Source organism: Numida meleagris, chromosome 11 (genome assembly GCF_002078875.1).
Source record: "Numida meleagris isolate 19003 breed g44 Domestic line chromosome 11, NumMel1.0, whole genome shotgun sequence".
Taxonomy (NCBI): Eukaryota; Metazoa; Chordata; class Aves; order Galliformes; family Numididae; genus Numida; species Numida meleagris.
In genome coordinates, this window is record NC_034419.1 from 11,315,801 (window position 1) to 11,336,717 (window position 20,917).

The 20,917-nt window shown below is 42.6% G+C and overlaps 1 protein-coding gene across 4 annotated transcripts in view; it reads left to right on the top strand.

The window, feature by feature from the left end:
- The window catches only part of SETD5 (SET domain containing 5), a 61,582-nt gene that overhangs the window by 18,336 nt on the left and 22,329 nt on the right, over positions 1–20,917 (top strand). For 2 of the 4 annotated variants that reach the window (XR_002442682.1, XM_021410018.1), the window contains exons 2-13: positions 3,523–3,697; positions 7,296–7,401; positions 8,236–8,447; positions 8,769–8,827; positions 9,224–9,411; positions 10,434–10,472; positions 12,036–12,278; positions 16,987–17,135; positions 17,428–17,545; positions 17,967–18,076; positions 18,359–18,611; positions 18,818–18,898. Coding sequence is in view for 3 of the 4 variants with exons in the window: in XM_021410018.1 (XP_021265693.1) it covers positions 3,627–3,697; positions 7,296–7,401; positions 8,236–8,447; positions 8,769–8,827; positions 9,224–9,411; positions 10,434–10,472; positions 12,036–12,278; positions 16,987–17,135; positions 17,428–17,545; positions 17,967–18,076; positions 18,359–18,611; positions 18,818–18,898 (1,629 nt within the window). In the remaining variant the exon portion in view is untranslated. Of the gene's footprint in view, positions 1–3,522; positions 3,698–6,146; positions 6,279–7,295; positions 7,402–8,235; positions 8,448–8,768; positions 8,828–9,223; positions 9,412–10,433; positions 10,473–12,035; positions 12,279–16,986; positions 17,136–17,427; positions 17,546–17,966; positions 18,077–18,358; positions 18,612–18,817; positions 18,899–20,917 lie in introns of those variants that run through there. The other 2 variants (XM_021410019.1, XM_021410020.1) reach the window with 2 other exon arrangements.

Consider the following 20,917-nt stretch of genomic DNA (forward strand, 5'->3'; position numbering starts at 1 on the left):
CAGCAACAAAGTTTTGAGGTTATTCCTCCTGCTTTCCTGAGGAATCTCCCCAGTCCCAGGTCAGCTGCTGAGAGCACTTGACGACGCATTTCGTAATTTCTTTGATGGTTAAATTTCTTTCAGTTGCTCACTGTCATCATCAGCAATCCCTTAGGGTGTAGTTTGCAGATGAGGTTAACTAAAACCGATGTTTTCTGAGCCAGATAAGCTGGTGGAATCCCATGGATGGATGAAAGTTGCCATACCGTATCTTAAGCCTGGTTTAAATGATTCTTATAAAAATATTTTGTTTCCAGCTTCTCACTGAGTTTTATCAAGATCAGTTTAGCTTGCTTGTACCTCAGTTTTAAACGTAGCTGACGTGGCCTGAACTGAACTGCTTTATCACGTTGACTTTAGCTAAGTAGGTGTATTTGTAGACACATGTTGAGATGCCTCACGGAAGCGTTGGAAGCTGCTTTAAGTATGATGGGAATTCTCAGTATGATTTCCTGTCTCCTGTGGAGCAGCCTGACTGATGCATTAACCCATGGATACCAAATGCTGTTGGGAATCACCTGTGTAAAGGCAGCAGTCTCGCCTTTCCCCTTGACTCTGAGTCTTCTGCAGCACGGTGAGCAGGTTCAGGCCTTCCTGGGCTGTTGCATTTTGGCACATCTAACAATTCTTAAGTGTTTGGTGCTCATTGGTGCTTTGCTGTGGTTCTCCAGATCCCAGATAACAGAGTGAACTCTGAAACAAACTTATCCATAGAAGCATTTCTTTTTGCATATTGATAGTAAAATATATAAGGAGAGAGTCTTAAGAAAATGAAGATCTTTAGCAGGTGCACTGTATTTGTCAGTAATCTGGTTATCCTGTATATAGACGTTACTAGTCGTCAGTACTTGTGTTGCCCATCGTTTTCATCCTTCCTGTTGCACTCCAGGACTGAGTTCTCTCAGACCCTGTGGGTCGGATGGGTTGTGGCCTCCCTCTGTCAGGCAGCTTGCAGGTGATACACAGTACTCTGATAATGGTAAATACTCCTCTCTGTGCTTTTGGTTTTGCTTTTTTTTTTTTTTTTTTTTTTTTTTTTTTTTTTTTTTGAAATTGCCATCGTCTTTCCCCGCTGCTTAGTGAACCCTGCTAGTTTTCAGAGCAGAGCTGAGCATTTGCATTGGTAGAATGAGGCACAATTCAGGTAAAACAGAGCAAACTGGAGTTAAATGACTTACGCTTCTGTCTGTTCTGCCTCTGTGTAGGTGTCTTTATGGAACAGCATGTCTGAACTTCTGGGAATTTGATGCTTTTTTTTTTGAGCTAAATGTCTTAAACTGGCAAAAAGCCTTGATCTGATTCTGTTTGCACTGAAGGTGCTTGCCCTTCTGTGAGTATCTGCCCTTGACATGAGGTTTGTAGGTGTGCTTGGAAGAACAGGCAGTGCTTGCTGGGATTCAGGAGGACTGCTCTCCTACTTGGGTGTCGCCAAGCGATGTGATGTTTGGAAAGAAGACCTTCTCAAGATGGGAACTGAATCACTTAACGTTCACATTAGGTGTCCCATAGATTTTTTTAACAGCAGGCTTTCAGCAGCGCAAGTGACGAGAAAAGTTTCCAGCAGTAAATTTTCTGTGTCTGTTTGATTTGTAACATGGAGGGCAGTGCTTGTGGAAGTGAGCCAATGCAATGCTTCTGCTGTTGCATCCTAAGCAGTTTCAAAAATTAAATTTACTGTTAGAGCAGGTGTTAGCTAACCTTCGCTTGGCCAGCTCAGATTTATCACAGTCGTTTCTGTCGATACAGGATGTTACCTGAAATAATTGAATAGCATATATTTACATTTAGCCAAGGCAATTGTGTACGATTTTGGCATGAAGATGGTGAGTCCTTTGGAGTGTGACCTGTGCCAGGTGGGAATCTGGGACCACAGAACCGTGGCAGCAGTGCAGGTGAATGCTCATGTTGGCTGTTGTGATGATGTTGGGGAGGACCAGGTGTTCTTATACTGGTATGACTGGTTAAGGAGGCAGGAGTGTAGCATGGGACAAATATATCCTTAGTGCATTTTCCAAACCAGTTAAGTGTTATGTACCTATTAAGCCATCAAAATTGCTGTTTCCGTTTCGTTTTGAGAAGCGTTGTATCACATAGGAGATAGGTTTGCGCTGTGATCTGAAGTTCGCCACATTTACATTAAGAATTTGAACTTTAGGAAGACTTCCAGTGGTGCTGGGGAGAACATACTGCATTTTTTTTTCTCCTAATTGTGTATTTTAGGGGAGAGAGGTTGGGAGGAGTTTGATATTGCACGCATAGGAAACAAACCAGTGCAGTGGGTGAATGTTTTGATCTCAGCCCCCGTTTGCTCTGCAGACTAATGTTTTGGGTGTTACCAGAGCAAGTTTCATGAAGACCACACTGTAATCTAGCCTGAAGGTGGTGTGGTCTTGGACAGCAGTTGAGATTTGTCTCAGCAGTTCATTTTGAATGTTATATTGTCAGAGTTGAAAGTACACAGAAAGCAGCAGCAGCAAACGGCAAGATCTGAGTGCTGGTGATTGTTGGGCAAGTACTGCTGGGTCAACACAAAAGCAATTGAGCTGGAATTCGCCTCGTCTAACCTTTTTGTTTGGTATTTCATGTTTCTCCAATCCTCTCTTTCCCAAAAGTGGGAGTTACTGTTGCACAGAAACTGCTTGCTATTTGTTGGAGAGAGGGTTTCCGATGCAAAGTGACCCAGAACTCATCCCAGTTACCTCTGGAGTGGCACGGTGTCCCGTGAATCTCAAGTCCAGAGACCGCACCTGAAACCCTTTGTTCCCGCTGAGTCATGAGTAGGCAGGGGCTGGAATTTGTCCTGGTTACATCTCAGGCTACGGCCAGCTGGGGATGGTCATGGCAAAGGTTGAGGGATCAATAGGTTAAAGAAACCTGAGCGAGTGTTAAAAAGATTTTAGAAAGAGGTTCTGTATCCTGTAAAAGGGAAGAGTACTGCAGACGCTGTGAAACCTGTAGCTTTTTCTTAACATTTAGTCAGTGTTATGTGACTCTGGGTTGAAGCAGGAGTTACACATTTCAGCAGCAGAGTTTCTTGTCTAGTGCCAGTGCAGAAATCACAGTTCTGTCACAAGGACAAGAAAGGATGAGGCACTCCTGAAAGGGCCTTTTTGTCCTTTTCCTCCTGAAAATTCAAGGACACCTGTCTGTCCGAGGTTTGAGCTGCCTGTGAGCTTGTCCTGCTCTGTTTGTTCATTTCCCCACCTCCTCTGGAGATCGTCGCTTTGGGGCATAACAGGGAATTGCCATAGGCCACTTAGACATTGTTACACGCCGTGTCTGTAGCTCGCCGTATGCCTGTCATGTATCAGGAAAAGATTTATCCTAGGAATGTGTGTGAAAAAGGAAAATGTAACCCAGTGAGGAGAGAAGTGGCCTGCCTTTGAAGACAGAAGGGAAAGGCAATAGAACGCGTGGCATCTCCGCTTGCGGGGTGCCCTGGTGCCTGTAATGGAGGTGCAATGCTTTGTTTCTCCCCACTAGGTTTCCCCATGTCCGTGACGTGTTGGCCGAGGCTCTGCGGCTCCTCTCCGCCCTCGGAGCGGCCAGTCGCTGCCCTCTGGACTCCGTGATCCCCGACGGGCGTCATGAGCATTGCAATCCCTCTGGGAGTCACCACACCAGATACGTCCTACTCCGACATGGCTGCAGGATCGGAGTGAGTGTTACCCGCGGAGGAGCAGGGGTGGGTGACTGCGGGCTGCGTGAGAGGTGAATGCAGAAATGGACTCTAAATGTGTAACTAAGGTGGTATTGTGGAAATTTGCCCCATGACATGGGCATAAGGAGAGTTCTGAGAGCACGAGGCACTTGCCCCTGCTTTTTGTATCTGCTTGGCTGGTCTGTGTGCAAGTGCAGGCAGTAGTGCATTTGCTGTACCTATGCTCGATGTTGGCAACGTATAGGGCAGCTCCTTTTCAAAAGCTGTTTTATGAGCACTCAGTATGTTGAGCTTCTCTGCTAGCTCAGGTGCAGCAACAGCGCTTACCTGACTGATTTCTGAAGCAGCATTGAGCTTGGCTGGAGATGTGCAACAGCATCAGCCTGGGTGGACACCTTCATGTATGTTGCTTCTATCCCTGAGCACGTTCCAAGAAGTGCAGCTTAGTGGTTAGTCCTTCAGGGTTCCCGTCACAGGACTCTGCCTTTACAGAAGTCAGAAACATTTCAAATCCTGAAAATACTTCGTTGTGATCTTTTCTTAAAGCCTTTGTCATAGAATGGTGTCAACTCATATGAGCACTGTTTTTGCTGGGGAGAAGAGGAAGGGCCCACATTATTTTTGTGTGCTTCTACCTCGTGTTTTCTTGCATCTTTCTTTGAAGTATGGACTGTAGCATCTGTTTTTCTGTGGCATTTTTTAAAAGGCTTTTTGAAGATCTATTTCTCCCATGTATTAGTTACAGGTAGCTGCTGTGCAGATACCTGCATGTCAGATTGATCACTGTAGAACAGAATGCTCCATTTTCTATTAATTTTGAGCTGTAAGAGCAGCGGGCTAGGGTATGAATAATTGTTATGCCCTTCCATCCTGCCCTGTTTTACCTACGCGGAGTCTGACTACACAGTCGCTCTCACTGTGAGACTGCTAATGCTCTTTTTCATCTGTCTTGGCTCTGGCCCCATTCTAGGCATTCTTTGTGATCCTGCATTCCACCATAAAGTCTGTATTTTTGCTGACTGTTCTAAATGAGGAGTCAAGCATGTAGTAAGTCGCTCATCTGGAGTTGATATCTAATCCTTCACTTTTCAAGACTTAATATTCAGTGCTGCTTGTCACCATGCTTCTTCCACACCACTTTCAAGATTCAACATCCAGGAATTTTAAACTAGGAGAGAGTGCTAAGTGGTTCATTTGTGTACGGTGTGTTTGCTTTCAGCACTGACTGGGATATACCTATGCATGTCCCTTGTAATATTTAAACATCAAAAAGACTGTCTATAAACCTCCTGCAAAATGTTTTTTCCACTGGTTGTAAGGAATTTGTAGGCCTAACTTGAGGCTAGGCTGGAGTGTTCTGAAAAAGGCTTTTGAAGATTTCTGAGTTGGCTTTTCCCTCTGTTTTCTAAAAACTGGCAATGTCAGGGCTTTATTCTCCTGGCTTTGCATTCACTGCTGCTTTACTGCTGAAGTGTCCCTTGCTGAGTCTGTTCAAAGCTAAGACTATCTTCCACTTCTCCTTTGAAATTCTGCAAATTTGATGCATGAAATCTGCAGTACACGAGCTTCTTGTCTCTTAAAAGGAGTTTCACAGATGTACACCATGAAGTAAATGAGAAGGTAGAAGGAAAACTAGCCGGTCCTCCCTTAAGGCTGAGCTTTAGCATCCCCCTCTGGCCTCTGATGCAGAGGGGAGGTGAAAGTGCTGAAAGATGTTTGTGTTCAGTGATCTCAGAGGGTGATGAGGCTGCAGAGTACCTTTGCATATTGGAAGTTGTTGAAGCTCTTTAGAGGGTTGCTGATGAGGGAGCAAGGGCCTCAGCGTTGTTGCCCCTGGACACCGTTGCACCAACAATCATGAAGTTTTATTGCTAATGACTGTGGCAGCGCTGCTGGTATTCCAGGCTGGCTGCAATTAGGAGTATGAGTGACTTGGGCAGAGGACAGACCTGCTGTTTGGGCTCTTTTCCTTCTAATATTTCAGCTGAAAGCGCAATTAAATAATGAATGGTTTTAAATCCATACCAGCCTGGAAATCCTGACCCTTGTTGTGAAGATGCAGCAAGGCTAGATGATGTGCCATGCTGTCTTTTATTAAGAAGTATTCCTCCTTAGAGATATCACCACCTGTATCTTCAGCTTTTGACTACGTAGCTGAGTGTAGCTATGTTAAAAACCAACCCAATTTATGGTGTCACACATCTAAATCCTGAGTTACGGAAGCAGGGTTTACGTAGGCTAAAGGCCTTCTCGTTTCTGCAGTTCAATAAATCACCATTCCTCACTGTTGAAAAGACAGATCCACCTGACTCCAGAATAAGCCAGAAGCCCAGGAAGTCAGTGCGTTAGAGCGTGCATCGGATTTAGTGGCAGGGTGGGGCAGGCTCAGCGCTGCAGAGATTTCAAGAGCTAATAGGAAGTCCAAAGGGCACAGGGGTTAGTGTTCTTGGGTGGTGCCTAAGCGCTCCCCCACGCGTGGCCGGTGGCCATTAGCGTCTGAGCACTGCTTGATTCACACTGACAACATAAGACCCGCTGAGAATCCTGCGAGATCTCACCAGAGAGGCAGAAGTCCAAGGTAAAGTTTTCCTTTCCTGCATTTTTCTTTCCTGCTTGCTCAGCTCCCTGCTGTATTTTTTAAGAGGATTTCAGCTGCAGATATGATTCGGTAATATGCTGCTGTATTCTGCTGCTTCTGATCTGTGCAGAGGTTAGCCGATATCCATCTCCTGCTTGGGGGAAGCTCCTAAAAAACAGTGCATTGCCTTGCTGGTATTCTGTCCGTAGCCTCATTATCTAATATTCCCTGCATTGAATTGCAGCTGTCCCTTCTCTGAGCAGGGTTTCTGCAGCTTTCTGCAAAGGATATACCTTTCATTTTGAGCAGTTTTTTTCACCACCATGCGGTGGAACAGTGCATTGTACCTCAGCAGTGAATTTCTTATTCAGCACATTGCACACCATGTTGCTGTATGGAAAGAACAGGGAGTATCTGATTGGACTGTGGCTGCTGTCTGCCCAGGACATGAATTTTGTTGTCCCTTTGTAGCAGGAATCTCCCGCTCCTGTGGGTGCTGTCAGGACAGCTGCAGGTTTCATGCAGACTTTATCGTGAGACATTGGACTCTGCTAACAGTTAGTATCCGAGAGAAACAAGTGCAGATGCAGGAAAGCTGCTTAGCTGCTGTTTGAAGTAAACTGTTGTGGAGATAACATGGCAATACTATTCAGTGCCTTTGAGATTAAGCTGGCTGAGTTCAGATGTGAATGCTGAACTATACCCGACTTCCTCAACTATAAGGAAATAGAGCTTCTTACATGTTTCTTAATTTTTTTTTTTTTTTTTAACTTCTCAGACCGAGACAGGTTTTATGTAAGAGGAGTTATCCAGGGTGGCCCTTACTCAGCTGCTTCCCTCTGTTGAAAGCAGGTTCATCCTGTACAACTTCGGCACGCACAGTGCCTGGTGAAGCGCATAATACACCTTGATTCCATGAAGTTTCTTCATTCATGTGGTGAATAGGAAAGAGCTGTGAACAACTGGCACTCAAAATGATGTTCTATTGATGGGTTTTACTTCTGGCCCTTTCTGCAGCCCAGAGTCTGTGGAAGCTAGTCCAGCTGTCAGTGAGAAGAATGTGTACTCCAGCCACGGCTATGGGGCCACCCAGAAACACAGCTATCGCGGGCTGCCTTACGCAGTGAGTACTCTCTCTGCAGTGAATCAGCTCTTTACTGTCTGCTTTGCTCTTTTTTCCTTGTTGCATAGCTTTGCCTGTTCAGCCTTAGAAGTTTTGGCTTACTTTGTGAGGGAACACTGAGTTACAGCTGAGTTGTGCCATACGTTTTGCATTTGTGTGTTTATTATTTGTGAAGACTTGCATACGTTATAGCAAGTTTTATTAGCATTCTAGGTGTCAGATTTTTTTAAACTGAATGAAGTGTGACTGTATATGAATATGAAGTGTTTTCCTGGCAGTAATTCTTTGCCCTGTTTGGTTCAATGTATGTTATTTGTGCTTGTTTAAACTATGCAGATTTTCATATTGATAATTTATAACTATAAGAAATAAGGAGCAGTCGGAAACAGTGGGAACATGGCTTAAATGTGGGGTGAACAGGATGTCACAGAATCGTTGAGGTTGAAAGGGATCTTTTGAGATCGTGTAGCCCAACCCCCCCCTGCTCAGGCTGGAGCAGATTGCCCAGAACTGTGTCCAGTTGGGTTTTGAACGTCTCAACTAACAGACTTCACAACATCTCTGGGCAACGTGTTACAGTGTTTGACCACAGATGTCATCTCAGACTCATAGTTAATGTTCGAGTAGCTTAGTTGCTTTTATAGAATCTGAATTGTATTCATTGATGAATGTAATTCATGAAGAAAACCATTCACCTCTGTCAGAGGTTTACCTTCTCAGTAGATTGAGGAATTCAGATTACTTATCAACCAGTATAAAACAGTAATAACCTGGGAAGTTTTCCAGACATCATATCTTCACATTAAAAGTAGTACTGCCAATACTCATTTTCAGGATCATAATTATGGAGCCCCTCCTCCTCCAACGCCACCAGCCTCTCCTCCTGTCCAGACCATTATACCTCGTGCAGAACTGAACGGCTTGCACTCACCTGATGAGGAGAACTCCGGGGACAGCGAGAGCTCCTCAGAAGGAGAATCAATTCCCACTTGGTGCCACTGCAGTGTTTCTCAAGATGGTTTCCTCCTCAAGTGTGACAAGTGCAGGTAAGCTTTGGTGCAGTGCAGATCTGGACTGCTCTTTGTGCTGACTTCTAAAGCCAAACTCTTTTCATGTTTGGGCTATGGGACGGCCTTCCTTTTGCTAACTGGAGCATTCTTTCCAGTGCTTTACCTAGTATTGACCCTCCTCCTTTGCGTTGTCAGCCTGACAAGTGTTGGTGGCACCAGGAGTGGAGATGAGGATGTTAAATCGATGTTCTTATCATCCTGGGCCCCACTGAGGGCACGCATCTTGTGACATCCTGTTGAATTTCAAGTGACTTTACTCCTACAAACCAGCTTCAATTGTGCATTCTCGTTTGGCAGAGGAATGAGCAGGGGGAAGGTGATCAGACTCCGCCGCCGGAAGCAGGACAACGTGTCAGGTGAGTGAGTTTGTAATTCTGATAGTAATGACTTTTGCTTTCTTTCTGCAAGACCTTTGTCTTTTGGCTGATGTAATCATCTAGTGGTGATCCGCGCCTGCTAATGTTCTTTTCCTACCAACCACTGGGATTTTCTTTGCTCCTACCTCACCTCAGTTAGCTCTTGGGGCAATCAAATTATCTTATGAACAAAAAAGTTATGTTCATCAGTGCTGTTCTGTATCAGAAATCCGGGGGACCTGTTCTCAACTTGAGAGGGAAAACTGAAGCGGTATGGTTTTCTTGGGAGAGAATTGTATAGAGCCATCGAATCATCTTGATGAAAGTGGATGTAAGGTTGAGCTGTTCTCTCTGGGATGAATTATGAGGTTGCTAATGAAGCACTCCTCTCTGTAGGTGGGGACAGCAGTGCAACTGAGAGCTGGGATGAAGAACTATCTCCCTCTACAGTGCTGTACACAGCTACACAGCACACCCCTACAAGCATCACGCTGACTGTCAACCGCGTCCGCAGAACCAAACCGAAGAAGAGGAAGAGGAGTACAGAAAAAGCTCGCACTGCTCCAAAGGCCAAAAAGATCAAGGTATGTGGAATGAGATGAGCTTGCTCTAGTTCCTATCAAATGCTGCGTGGAATACTTTTGAGAGCAGATTGTGAGCTTGTCAACAGACAAGCTTTTGTCCTGTCAGGAATTGCTCTTTCTGTTGTAATAATATGACTCCTTATATTTGTGACCTGCTAGAGTACATGGCTCTTAGTTTAGAATTACCTTACTCCAGCTCCACCCTTATTTCCCAACACTCTCCATTCGTGGTGAGAGGTTTTAACTCGCATATTTTCCCTTCTGCTCAGTTAGGATTTGGGGAAATAGCTCTTGAGTGTGTCTGCTTATGCCAAAAGAGCAATCCGTGAATGGCATGAAAAACGAAGTGAACGTGGCCTTTTTTAGCAGATTACATTACACTGGGCTGCAGCGCTTCTTGGCACTGTTCTTCAGAGACAGAGATGGTGTATGTGCGGAGAGCTATGTAGGTAGTAATGAACATTTGCTGAGGGATGACTTTACTGTCATTTGTGAGGTTTTGGCAACTGAAATAATTTTAAATTGCTTATATTGGAATGGGAATGTGTGTTCTTTCTGGTCATCTACTAGCGTTACCTGATTTTCCTCAAGTTTAGGGTTCCCTTGAAGTTGTTCTGGTAGGCATTGACTAAATAAAAGAACGGGAGCAGGAATCATGTAAAGTGTTTGAGTATTTTGTTGTGAACTGGTTTGATTCTGTTGGTTGACCCTTTCTTCTGTCAAAGCAAGTGGGTTCGATCAGGACGGTATGGGTTTTGATTCTGAGAATTTATGCTAAGCATGAAGCAGGACTTTTCAGTTCAGAAGTCTTGGCTGACAAGTCTTCCACTGTACTTACGTTGCAGAATCTCTTTATTAATGCCCATTGCTTCCTGTGTAGGTCTTCCTGTATTTCTTGCTACCTGTTGTTAAGGGTTGGTCTGTTGCACAAAGTCTGCCATTCTGGAGCACTAATTCTGAGGAAAGGTTATAAAATACTCTTTTTTTTTTTTTTCTCTTCCCTCTCCTTGTTCCGGGGGCAGGCTTTTCGAGAGGGCTCACGAAAGTCTCTGAGGATGAAGGTGAGTGGAACCGAGAAGCCTCTGTGATAGCGCTATGTCGTTGTTGTTTGTTTTTTTTTACCCTCTAATTTTGTGCCTCTAATGGTTTGTCTGGGGAATTTTTGACTGTGGTACCAATGTCAAAATAATCCCAAGCCTTTCCATATGCTGCAAGCAGGCCTGCTCAAAAGGGTATCCCAAGAATCATTCCTTGAACCTTGCTTTTACTTCAGATGGCTATTCACTTTCTGTAAGGTAGTATCATCCTGTTCCAAGAGATAAGACTGATTCATGGCACCTGAGTGAGGTGTTCAAGGTGCAGAACTGGTTGTGGCTGCTTTCTTGTGAGGTCAGTTATTTGATTGCATCAAAGATATTTTAAGCTTGGGCATCTTTCAGTAGCTCAAGTTAAGTTTTGCCATCCCTAGCAGTGTTGCCTTGTTTCTCTCCACATCCTCTTACTTGGGATGGATGGAATGGTATATTTGTCTCTTTTTGCAATGCTGACAGGTTTGGTTATATGATAGAAAGCTTATTTGACCAAAAAAAAAAAAAAAACGGGGAGGGAGCTTGTGCTTAGAATTAAATATCCCTACTACACAAGAGTTGCTTCGAAGTTGCCTGAATTCTATCTGACCAGTACTGTAGTTGGCAGTGACTCCTAGCAGTTGGCTCAGAGGAAATGGGAAGATTCTGTGGTGTGTCTGTCTGGGTGTATACTTGTCTCCATAGTACTCGAGTGCCTGGAGAGGGTAAAAATATGTGGAACTTTTATGCTTTTAATATGTATGGTGAAAATGATCGCTTTTCAGTGGTTCTGGTTACTAATACTTCAGCATGTCATACATTTTGGTCCTAAAAGCCAGTTAAATTTCTTACCTCTGGAATATAATTTGTTGATTATTACAATTATCGTCAAGTAAAGAATGAAGCTCAATTTTTTTTTTTCTACCACCTTCTTTTCATCTCCTCCCTTACAAGATGATATCAATGGATTACCTGATTTTACCCTTTTTTCTTTACACTGCTTAGTGCTTGCAGTTTTAACCCTCCAGGTATTAGCTTGTGCCGTACATTCAGTTTCTTGAAACCCTAGTGACCGCTTAGCCAGGAGGTTTTTTAGAAGTATTTTGGGATCAGTCACTGTGAAGACTGAGATACGATCGGCATCATCTAGCATTATGTTGGATGTGAGTGGGTTGACTGTAAGACAAGCTTGCATGAGATTTACTTGCATTTGTGTTCTGTTCCTTTGCTTTTTTAATCTGCATAATTATTTTTTCCAAAGTGACTTAAAAAGAACTTATTCTGGCCAAGTGCTGGCTTAATTTTCTTGTGTGTAGCAGTGCCAAATACCCATTTTTCAAGAGGTCTTAGTCTGACACGGTTCTCTTTAGATTCCAGAGTGCACTGTTGTTCAATATTTTTGAAGGATGGAGATTCTGAAAAAGGTGACATCATAATGAGTGCGTTCTTAACTTGGAGTATATACGCCTTTTTTGTAGCCTGTTCATATGGTCAGGGCACTGTGGATAGTTTTTTCCCATTGTGTAGTAGTCATTCACCCTTTGCTATTTGGTGCAGAATTCCCCTTCTGAAGCACATGCCTTGGATGAAAACACAGCTGAAGGGTGGGAGAATCGAATACGACTCTGGACAGATCAGTATGAAGAAGCCTTTACTAACCAGTACAGCGCTGATGTACAGAACCTGTTGGAGCGTCATCTAAACTCTAATAAAGAATACGTGGGCAAAACTGCTATGCTAGACACAATCAACAAGACAGAGTTGGCCTGCAATAATACCGTTATTGGGTCCCAGATGCAGGTAAGAACTAATGCGACAGAAGAAGTGGGGTGAGTGAGATCCTCTGGCTGCTGGGCATGTGATGTGGGTGTGAGGAAACAAGACTGTAGCTGATCATGGGAAGGACAGAAGACCTTCTCTGAGTATAGATTCGGGAACATTTGTATTCAGTCATGTCAGTGGTATAAAGCTGGGGGCATTTTATACAGTTCTGCAGTAAGGTTCACAGGTACTTTACCATAAGTACTTCTTGTTACCAAATGACTGAATCTGGCAGAACCAGCTCTCTCACTTCCTGGAAATGGGAAACTTCCTGCTTTCCAGCTGAGACACCGTATGTCTTTTTTATTTTCTTCTGGTTCATATTATGTGTGAAGCTATTTTAAAGATGCTGTTCAACATTACTTTGACTGAATGATTACTTAGACTCTGTTAACTTTCAAATACTGCATGATTGCGATTGATTTTAGGGAACTGTCTGTACCTAATTCTGTCCCTTCTGAGATATGCGGTGATTAGTGTCTTACCAGCTTTTGGAATGCATGTAGACAAGGAGAATCATTGAAAGGATGTTTGTGTTGTGTCTGTCCTCTCCTTCACTGTTCTTAGCTGTTGTTTCATCTTGTCCAGCATTCCCACTCATTTCAGGTGTTTTGGGGTTTCCTTGTTCGGAGGAATTGGGGATAGGTGGAGCTGAAAAGGGTGGGCTCCAAAAACAGATGTGGGGCACCTCTCCTGTAGAAGGGGAGCACAGTCAGAAACCTGAATATCAGGTGTATGTTTGTGCTTGAATCATTCTTGTTTATATCAGGTGACTCACCTCTCTGAAGTTGATGTGTTCCCTCCCAGCTTTCCCTCTGCTTTCATGTAGGTGAAGCACACCAGGCAGAGTGCAGATATTGCCAGTAAGAGAGAGTGCGAAACAGGGACTTTAGACTCTTTCCTTCCACTCTTGCCTCCAGATCTACAGTAATAAAACTTTGGAGGAGGAGGAAATAACCTTTCTATATGACTGTGTGAGTGGCCTTTCTAAATGGAACAACTGTGAGGAAATACAGGGAGAGAAGTGTTCTACTTCTCTTGAAGATTTAATATTTTCTGAGACTTGCATGTAGTTTTCTAACTCCTTCACATTAATTTTAGGAGAAGACCTGAAATAAATACTAAAATATGTGCTATTTTCTTTTTCTCACCTTCACAGTGTGTAGCAGGACAGATGGTTTTAAAATAGCACCATACATAAGTGCTTGTTCTTGTCATGCTTTCTTGCACATTCCCCCCGATAGAGGTGTAGGTCTTCCCACAGGGAAAAATGACCAGCATTCCAAATCAGAAGGTTCCAGATGGAATCTATCACAAAGAAACAAAAAGATTAAGTTGCAAAACTTTATAGTGAGCTGCAGTTACTCTAAACAAGCTGTAGGTAGGTAGCTTTCATTCCAAATGCTGGCCAAATACAAAGGGAATTGATATCTGTGGTATCTCTTGGATTCAGAGGAAGGCTGTCCTGGGCTGCCACTTGTCCGCCCTTATGTCCTTGTTTTCCCAGCTCAGCAGATGGCTGTGAAGCGTTGCAAGGATGCTAGCTGGCACAGGTGTGGAGTGACCAGCCAGGGGTACAAGGTCTCTCAGCCTGTGCTTTATGTTTTTTATCTACTTGTTTGTCTCATCTCTGTTAGGTAAACTGAGAAGGTTTCTCAGTTTGCATCAGTTGTCATTTCACTGAATATCATTACTGGATGTGGAAAATAGCTTTTCTGAATGATGAGGAAATAGGTATTTCTAACTGGGAAAAAAAATATGCAAATACTGCTCTACTTGGCCGTGAAGACTCTCGAGCATGTAGAAAGGAGTAAAAATAAAATGTCATACATGTCCTGTGTGCTCTTACAGTTGATTAGCTTGGGTAAGCAATGATGCAAGTGTAGTCTGTGTATTCTTCCTAAGGGGAAAAAAAAGTAAAAGGGGGGGGGGGGGGGGATGGAAAAGGTGACCTAAAAGCTTCCCCCAAACTAGGATGAGTAGGAAGAGGTGGGCTAAGAAGTTTCATCTGGGAGGTGAGATTTTGATCATTGGGATGGTCTGAATACGCCAATTCTCAACTATCCAAATGATGCAAAGGAAAGCTTCTGAAAACCAGAAGCTGTTTGGTGCCATGAATAAAAACAACTAGGTGGCCAGATGCCTGACAATTTGAAAGCAGTGAAGCACTTTTCTGCCTGCTATTGCCAGAGCAAACCCAGGATCATTATTTGCCCTTTGTTGCTTCTGATAATTGCTGACTTGAGCTCAAACCCCTGATTGATTTCACATGCTAAAGTGAAGAGCCTTTATAAAATAAAGCCACTGAGTATTATGCAGATGTTGCTCTGCAAAAATATCAGAACGGTTTTGTCTGATTACCAGTCAGCAATCCCTAGCCTATGACGTGCGTAAAATCATTTGTTCTTTTCACACATGAAAGCATGGCAGCTAATCCTCTCCATATTTCTAAATTCAGAGAACGAAAAACAAGCTGAGCTAGGATCTTACAGAAATGCTGAGATCATTCCTGTTGTACCAAACTCAGATAATTATGACGCTTCACAGATGCACAGATTCTCTTTCCTCCATGGGCTTTCTTTTCCTTCCACCATCTCACTTCATCCCACTTGTGTTCCACAAGCTGTTTTCCAACATGAGGTGAACAGTAATGCAAAGCAGTCGTGGGCCAAAGGCAGGAACGAAGGCCACCAGATAATAATTCACATTTCTAAAAGATACAAAGAAAACTTGATAGAATTGTAGAATGATGAAGGTTGGAAGCAAACACAGAAGGTCAGCTGGTCCATCCCTTCTGCATATAGAGCCTGTGTAGATAAGGAGCTGATTATAACAGAAAATAAGTGGATGTGACCACAGAATACTACTGTTCTCAGCAGAGGAAAGATCTTACCTTAGAGTTTACTCATATTATGGGATAGTTGATCAGAAATCAGGGCTAGCAGTGTGACTTCTTGGTTCTAAAACAATGTGTTTCTTTTATGCTAGCTCAGTGGGTTTCTCTGGACTTGGGAAATGATCTGTGCACTTCTATCAGGATTCAAGATATGACACTGCAAGGCTTTTCATAGTCTCTCTAATACATACATTCAGGTTTTTCCAATTGTCTGCAGATGCATTGGTATGAAAATGTTTGCAAGAGTTGTACCCTGTAGGTGTGATAAACATAGCACTGGATATATCTCTACGAGGAGATCTGGAATAGCAAGGCCATTATTCCCATCTGCATAGATTTCAAATGAATATTTTTATAAAGCGATTTTTATCCTGGAGACCTGAGTGCAAGAAGTCAACTAATAGATCTTACTTTATTGGCTGATCCAAGATTTGCAGTGTAATGTCATATTAAAACAATGAAAGCCTCCTTCTTCCCAAAGAGATTTATTCAGAACACGTGTAAGATTGCTTAAAAAAAAAAAGAAAAAATGGAGAGAGAAGGGTAAAGTCTGTGATTCAGAGCTCTCGACATGGTCAGTATGAAGAGTTTCATTTGCTTCTCAGTGCTGAGTGCTGCCTTAGGGCATTAACGTTTGTTTTCCCGAGGTTAGATGTCATCATTCTGCTGTTTTTCAGATCAAGCCCTTTCTTAAGCTAATGTGATTTTTATTCAGATGAGCAGGCTGCACAGTAGCTGTTTCTAACAAGTTTCATCAGGAAAAGTTGGGAGCTTTTCTTCAACAACATCATGTGGTTTGCTTCTAATTTAGATAGATGGATGTCACTATTGCTGAAGCAAGAACGCTTATGTCTTAGTTCAGTCTGGAAAAGTATCAAGAAGCGGTCCTTATGTACGACGGATATCGTACTTAGGAAGGAGCACACAGTTCTTTTGTGGTGAGGCAGCTGGCCATCTTCACATAATTTTGGAAAATTTCCCAAATTTTTACGTGCAGAGAGATTTAACCTGCTATGCGAGGAAAGATTTTTTTTTTATAAAAAGTCTTTTCTGTGTCCTAGTGCTTCCAATATCCTTCCATTATGCCATAAAACATGTCATTTTTGGATGTCTATGTTTAAAGACCAAAGTGGTTTCATACTGTCAAGACGTTGTTGTGAAAATCCATTGTAATGGAAAGTAGACGTGAACATGAAGGAGATTCACTAAACTGTCAGCACCTGCTTAAAAATGTATTTCTTCATGTTTAAAAAAAAAAAAAGTGTAATAAAGTCCCCAGCACTGGTTGAACAGGAATATGAAGAGAAGATTCTGGATGGAGATGGAAATTGACAGCTTAAGTCTTTGGCTTGTTAGCTAGAATTACCATCCTCTGCAGAAGGAAAAGCTTCTGTTTTTTCTCTGAATGTGTGACAACCCACAATTTAGGGAAGATTTGATGTATTCCGTCTGTGAAAGTGGCCATAATTGCAGAGCAGTTCCCTATTAGCAGCAACTGACAGGTCTGGTTATGCCTCCTAGCTGCAAGACTAAAACACTCCATCTGATAGATTTGTGAGACTGCTGAAGGAAAGGAGTAAATACTTTGTTTTTGATGAATATTATCAAGGTCATTGGTTATCACTTAGCTGGTACAGGATAACAGGATAAACAATATATTGACTGGGTGTATGTGCAGTTTTTGGATGTTTCTGCTAGATTCGTTTTTCTTTTCTTGTAAGCAAGATACTCATGTTCGTGAGTTGGAAGGCTTTGGTTTAAGCACTTGTATTTCACTCTGTTTTGTTACAGCTGCAGCTGGGACGGGTGACTCGGGTTCAGAAGCACCGGAAGATCCTGAGGGCAGCAAGAGACTTGGCACTAGATACCCTTATAATTGAGTATCGAGGGAAGGTTATGTTACGACAGCAATTCGAGGTCAATGGGCATTTCTTCAAAAAGTAAGAGTACTATGAAGTGATTAGTTTGAGAGCATCATAGCACAGAAAGGGCTAATGCACACTTGCAGGGCCCTTGCCAGCTGTGCCATCCATAGAAGTGTGAAATCAAATATATAGCCCCAGGTTGATGCTCTGCTTATGAACCAAAACCCATTGAAGTAAATCTGTTCGATCTAGCTCATGGAAACGCATAGGCCTCCAGAGCAGTAGTACTGATGGAAGCACTGCTTGCTGTTTTAACTGCCATGAGAATTGAGTATTTTGGGATTGAGACATTCTGTTACTTCTCCAGGCCATATCCATTTGTGCTGTTCTACTCCAAGTTCAATGGCGTTGAAATGTGTGTTGATGCCCGCACCTTTGGTAACGATGCCAGGTTCATCAGGCGCTCCTGCACTCCAAATGCAGAGGTAAATTGTCTTCACCATCACCAAAATTGCAGATAAATTTTACATAAGTCTATTGCATTCCCTTTTTATGAATATTCAAACTTAGAATGAAGTAAAAAGGGTGTATTTTCTGAATCTCTTGCTCATTTGATGATTTATATTTGGAATAAGAGATCAGCAGAAGGTTGGGAAAGTGAGTTTTTTCTTGAAGGAAAATGTTTCTATTAAAGCTTTCATCTGGCTGCAGAATGATAGGGTAAGCAGGTGTGAGTGGAAAAGCATAGGATAAGGCAGAACAGTGAAACAGGCTTTTCCCTTTAGTGATTTTCAGATAATTATTCATGTAATAGATAAGAGTTACTTTACGAAAGGAGCCTTCCCTCTTGGAAATAACAAGTGCAACTCGTGGAGACGTTAGTTTATCTCTGCTTTGTTTAACAAGGTTCGTCATGTGATTGCTGATGGGATGATCCACCTGTGTATCTATGCTGTTGCCACCATTGCCAAGGACACAGAGGTTACCATCGCCTTTGACTATGAGTACAACATCTGGTGAGTCCTTCACCTCGCCCAGGAGCTCTCCACTGCCCTCCTGGACTGGACATCTTCCTCCAGCCCTTTCCTCGCATTCTACATTTTGCTCCGTTTTCTACTGAATTGCATTTTCCGGCTATTCTGTCCAGTTCTGCTGGCATATTCTACAGTAGAGGCCATAAGGTAGCCTGCTGTCCTTGCTTTGGCACGTGGTGAGATGTTTAGTAGGAGATGCATTGAATGTCTCTGTACAAGGGTTGAGAAATGAAGAGTGACACGAATTATGTTTGTGTTTTGGAGCAGCAACTATAAAGTGGACTGTGCGTGTCACAAGGGGAACCGGAATTGCCCTGTGCAGAAACGTAGCCCAAATGCTGCAGAACACCTACCTCCACCTGTTTTAGGCACACTGATTGGGGCAGAAACACGCCGACGAAAAGCCCGTCGAAAGGAACTAGAAATGGAACAGCAGGGTGTTGTATTGGAGGAGAACATCAGTCAACAAACAGAAGAAGTTCCAGAAGGACCTGCAGCAGCAGTCAGTGACAATGAGGTAGAACTCCTGACACTTTGTCAAATATCTTTGTTGTTGAATGTTTTTGTTGGCGGTGTGGAATCTCATCCAGGACAATACTGGTGTCTTCAGAACAGAAACTGTAGGGTACCTTTTTTTAAACCTTAGATTACTATGAGAATCTTGAAAACTTTAAAATGCTACCAGATTTTGTTTGCCATGCTAAGTCTGGGCTTCTCTTGTAGGTTGCAGATAAGGAAGAGAAACAAGAAGAGGAGAAAGAGGAGTCTGTAGATGAACAGGGAACGTTGGTCCACAGCCGACGGGCAAGTACTTCTCTGTTTATCATTCTCCTTAGGACTGGATTCATGTAGTGACCAGCAGGTCCAGGTGGTTATTTCAGTTGTTTCAACATAAACTCCAGCTGTTGGTGGTCATCAGTTGACTTCACACAACAGGATTTATGTTAAAGCACTTCAAATCCAAAGGTACGAGGCAGATTTATTTCCTGGTTGAAAGGTTTCACTGTTAGTTTCAGGGCTATTTTACTGTAAAACTCATACTGCTAAAAAAGACAGTGCTAGGTTCAAAAAAGGTAATTGCACACTTTTTACATTCCTGCAGCGCCCCTCATTTTGCCAGCCCAAGAATTTATGGAGACATATGATGAGCCGGAACCTTGACCCTTTTTGCTGAGTTAGGTTTGTTAACCTGCATCTGTTCCACATAGGAGTTGACTGAATGGTTGTGCAGATGTGTTGCCATGAGGAGAGGGGTAGGATGGAAGTGGCAAAACTTTTCAAGAGGGGTAGGCTACCAACAGCACTGCTGGCGCAAATCGGCAAAAGTTGCTGTATTCTTTATTAGGAAGTCCTTTTGTGCTCCCAAATTGTTGTTGTCTTGATCACAATATTTCTTAGTGCTTTTGGATCTGTGATAAGTCACTTCTCAACTTTCTTATATTGTTAATTTTATTTTTTGGTATTAAAAAAAAAAAGTCAGTGAAGAAAAGAGATTTCCATCCTTCTACCAGGCAATAAATGTATCAGAGCTAGGAGTTTCTTGTTTTCTTTGTTCGCTAAATACTCTAACTATCATGCTTTCTCTGATCAGAGAGATGGATCTTCCATGTGGAAATTTCCTGAGAATGTTTTAATCATTAAGATAGTGCAGTAAATTGCAGAGCCAGGGGCCATCCAACAGAGAGATCCTTGGATTATCTTATGGATTTTTTAGAACGGGCAAGTTTCTGCTGGAATTTGAATAAAAGCAGTCTTCCATCAGACTGGCCATAAGCTTAGAGGGAAGATTCTATTTTTAATGCAAGGAAGCTGATCTCCTTCTGAGACAGCATAGTTCAAGAAATGTATCCAAGTGAAGTGTTAGTTTCCCATGAGCTTGTAAGCCCTGTTCCTGTACATGTTTCACCAGTTAATCTCCTTTAATGAGATTCAGCTTTCTATACTTGGCACCAGGTAAATACCTGTATCTGCAGGTTTTTCAATCTTTAAAATTTATTTTTGTGGACTGAATATTTTTAAAACAGGAAACTACAACGGCCAGGTTACTGTACATCAGTATTGCTGTGTGCTTTAAGACACTAACTCCCCCATGACAATTCCTCGAAGGCACCTGATCCCACCTGATTCTTCTTGAAATTCATTTGATTCAGCTTGTCTGCCAGTGTCTGCATCATTATTGTACTGGGCTTTTACATATGGAATTAACAGTTATTTCTGACACAGTTAGGTGATAAGATTTCCTGTTGCTTGTTTACCTAATAAATATCCTCTTGCCTCCCTGCTCTTTTATGTTCTGTTTTTCTTACCCACTGTGTAAGCTGCTTGCACAAAAGCTTTTATTTTGAGCTGGGTGATCTCCTGACAATTTGTGTGGTAGTTTTATGCTTGCTGCAAATTACTGATTCACTTACTTCTGTTGCCTCTGGCTTATGTTTGCTTGTAATGTTTTTTCATTAGCAAGCAGCTCCATTTGTTTCCAGGTCATCTTTTCACTCTATTCTTGCTCACAGTTTTTAGTTCTTAAATCATGTTTCCTTTTGGCTATTTTATAAATGTAACTCAGTAGTATCTAAGTGATCCTATTTAAGAACAAAAGCTAGTTATTCTTATTACTCCGAATGCACGATTACATTGTCGGTATTCTGGGAAATCTGCTGTATTAAAAAACACAAATACTTGAAGGAAAAAAAAAATTAAGCCTTGTCTTTTCCCCTATCTTGTTCTTGGTTCACTGCTGTTCGGCAGTTGTTCTCCCAACTGTTTTGCATCCCCTGTCTGTTCTTACATTCTCCTGAGTGCATGATTAGCAGTGCTAACTTCAAC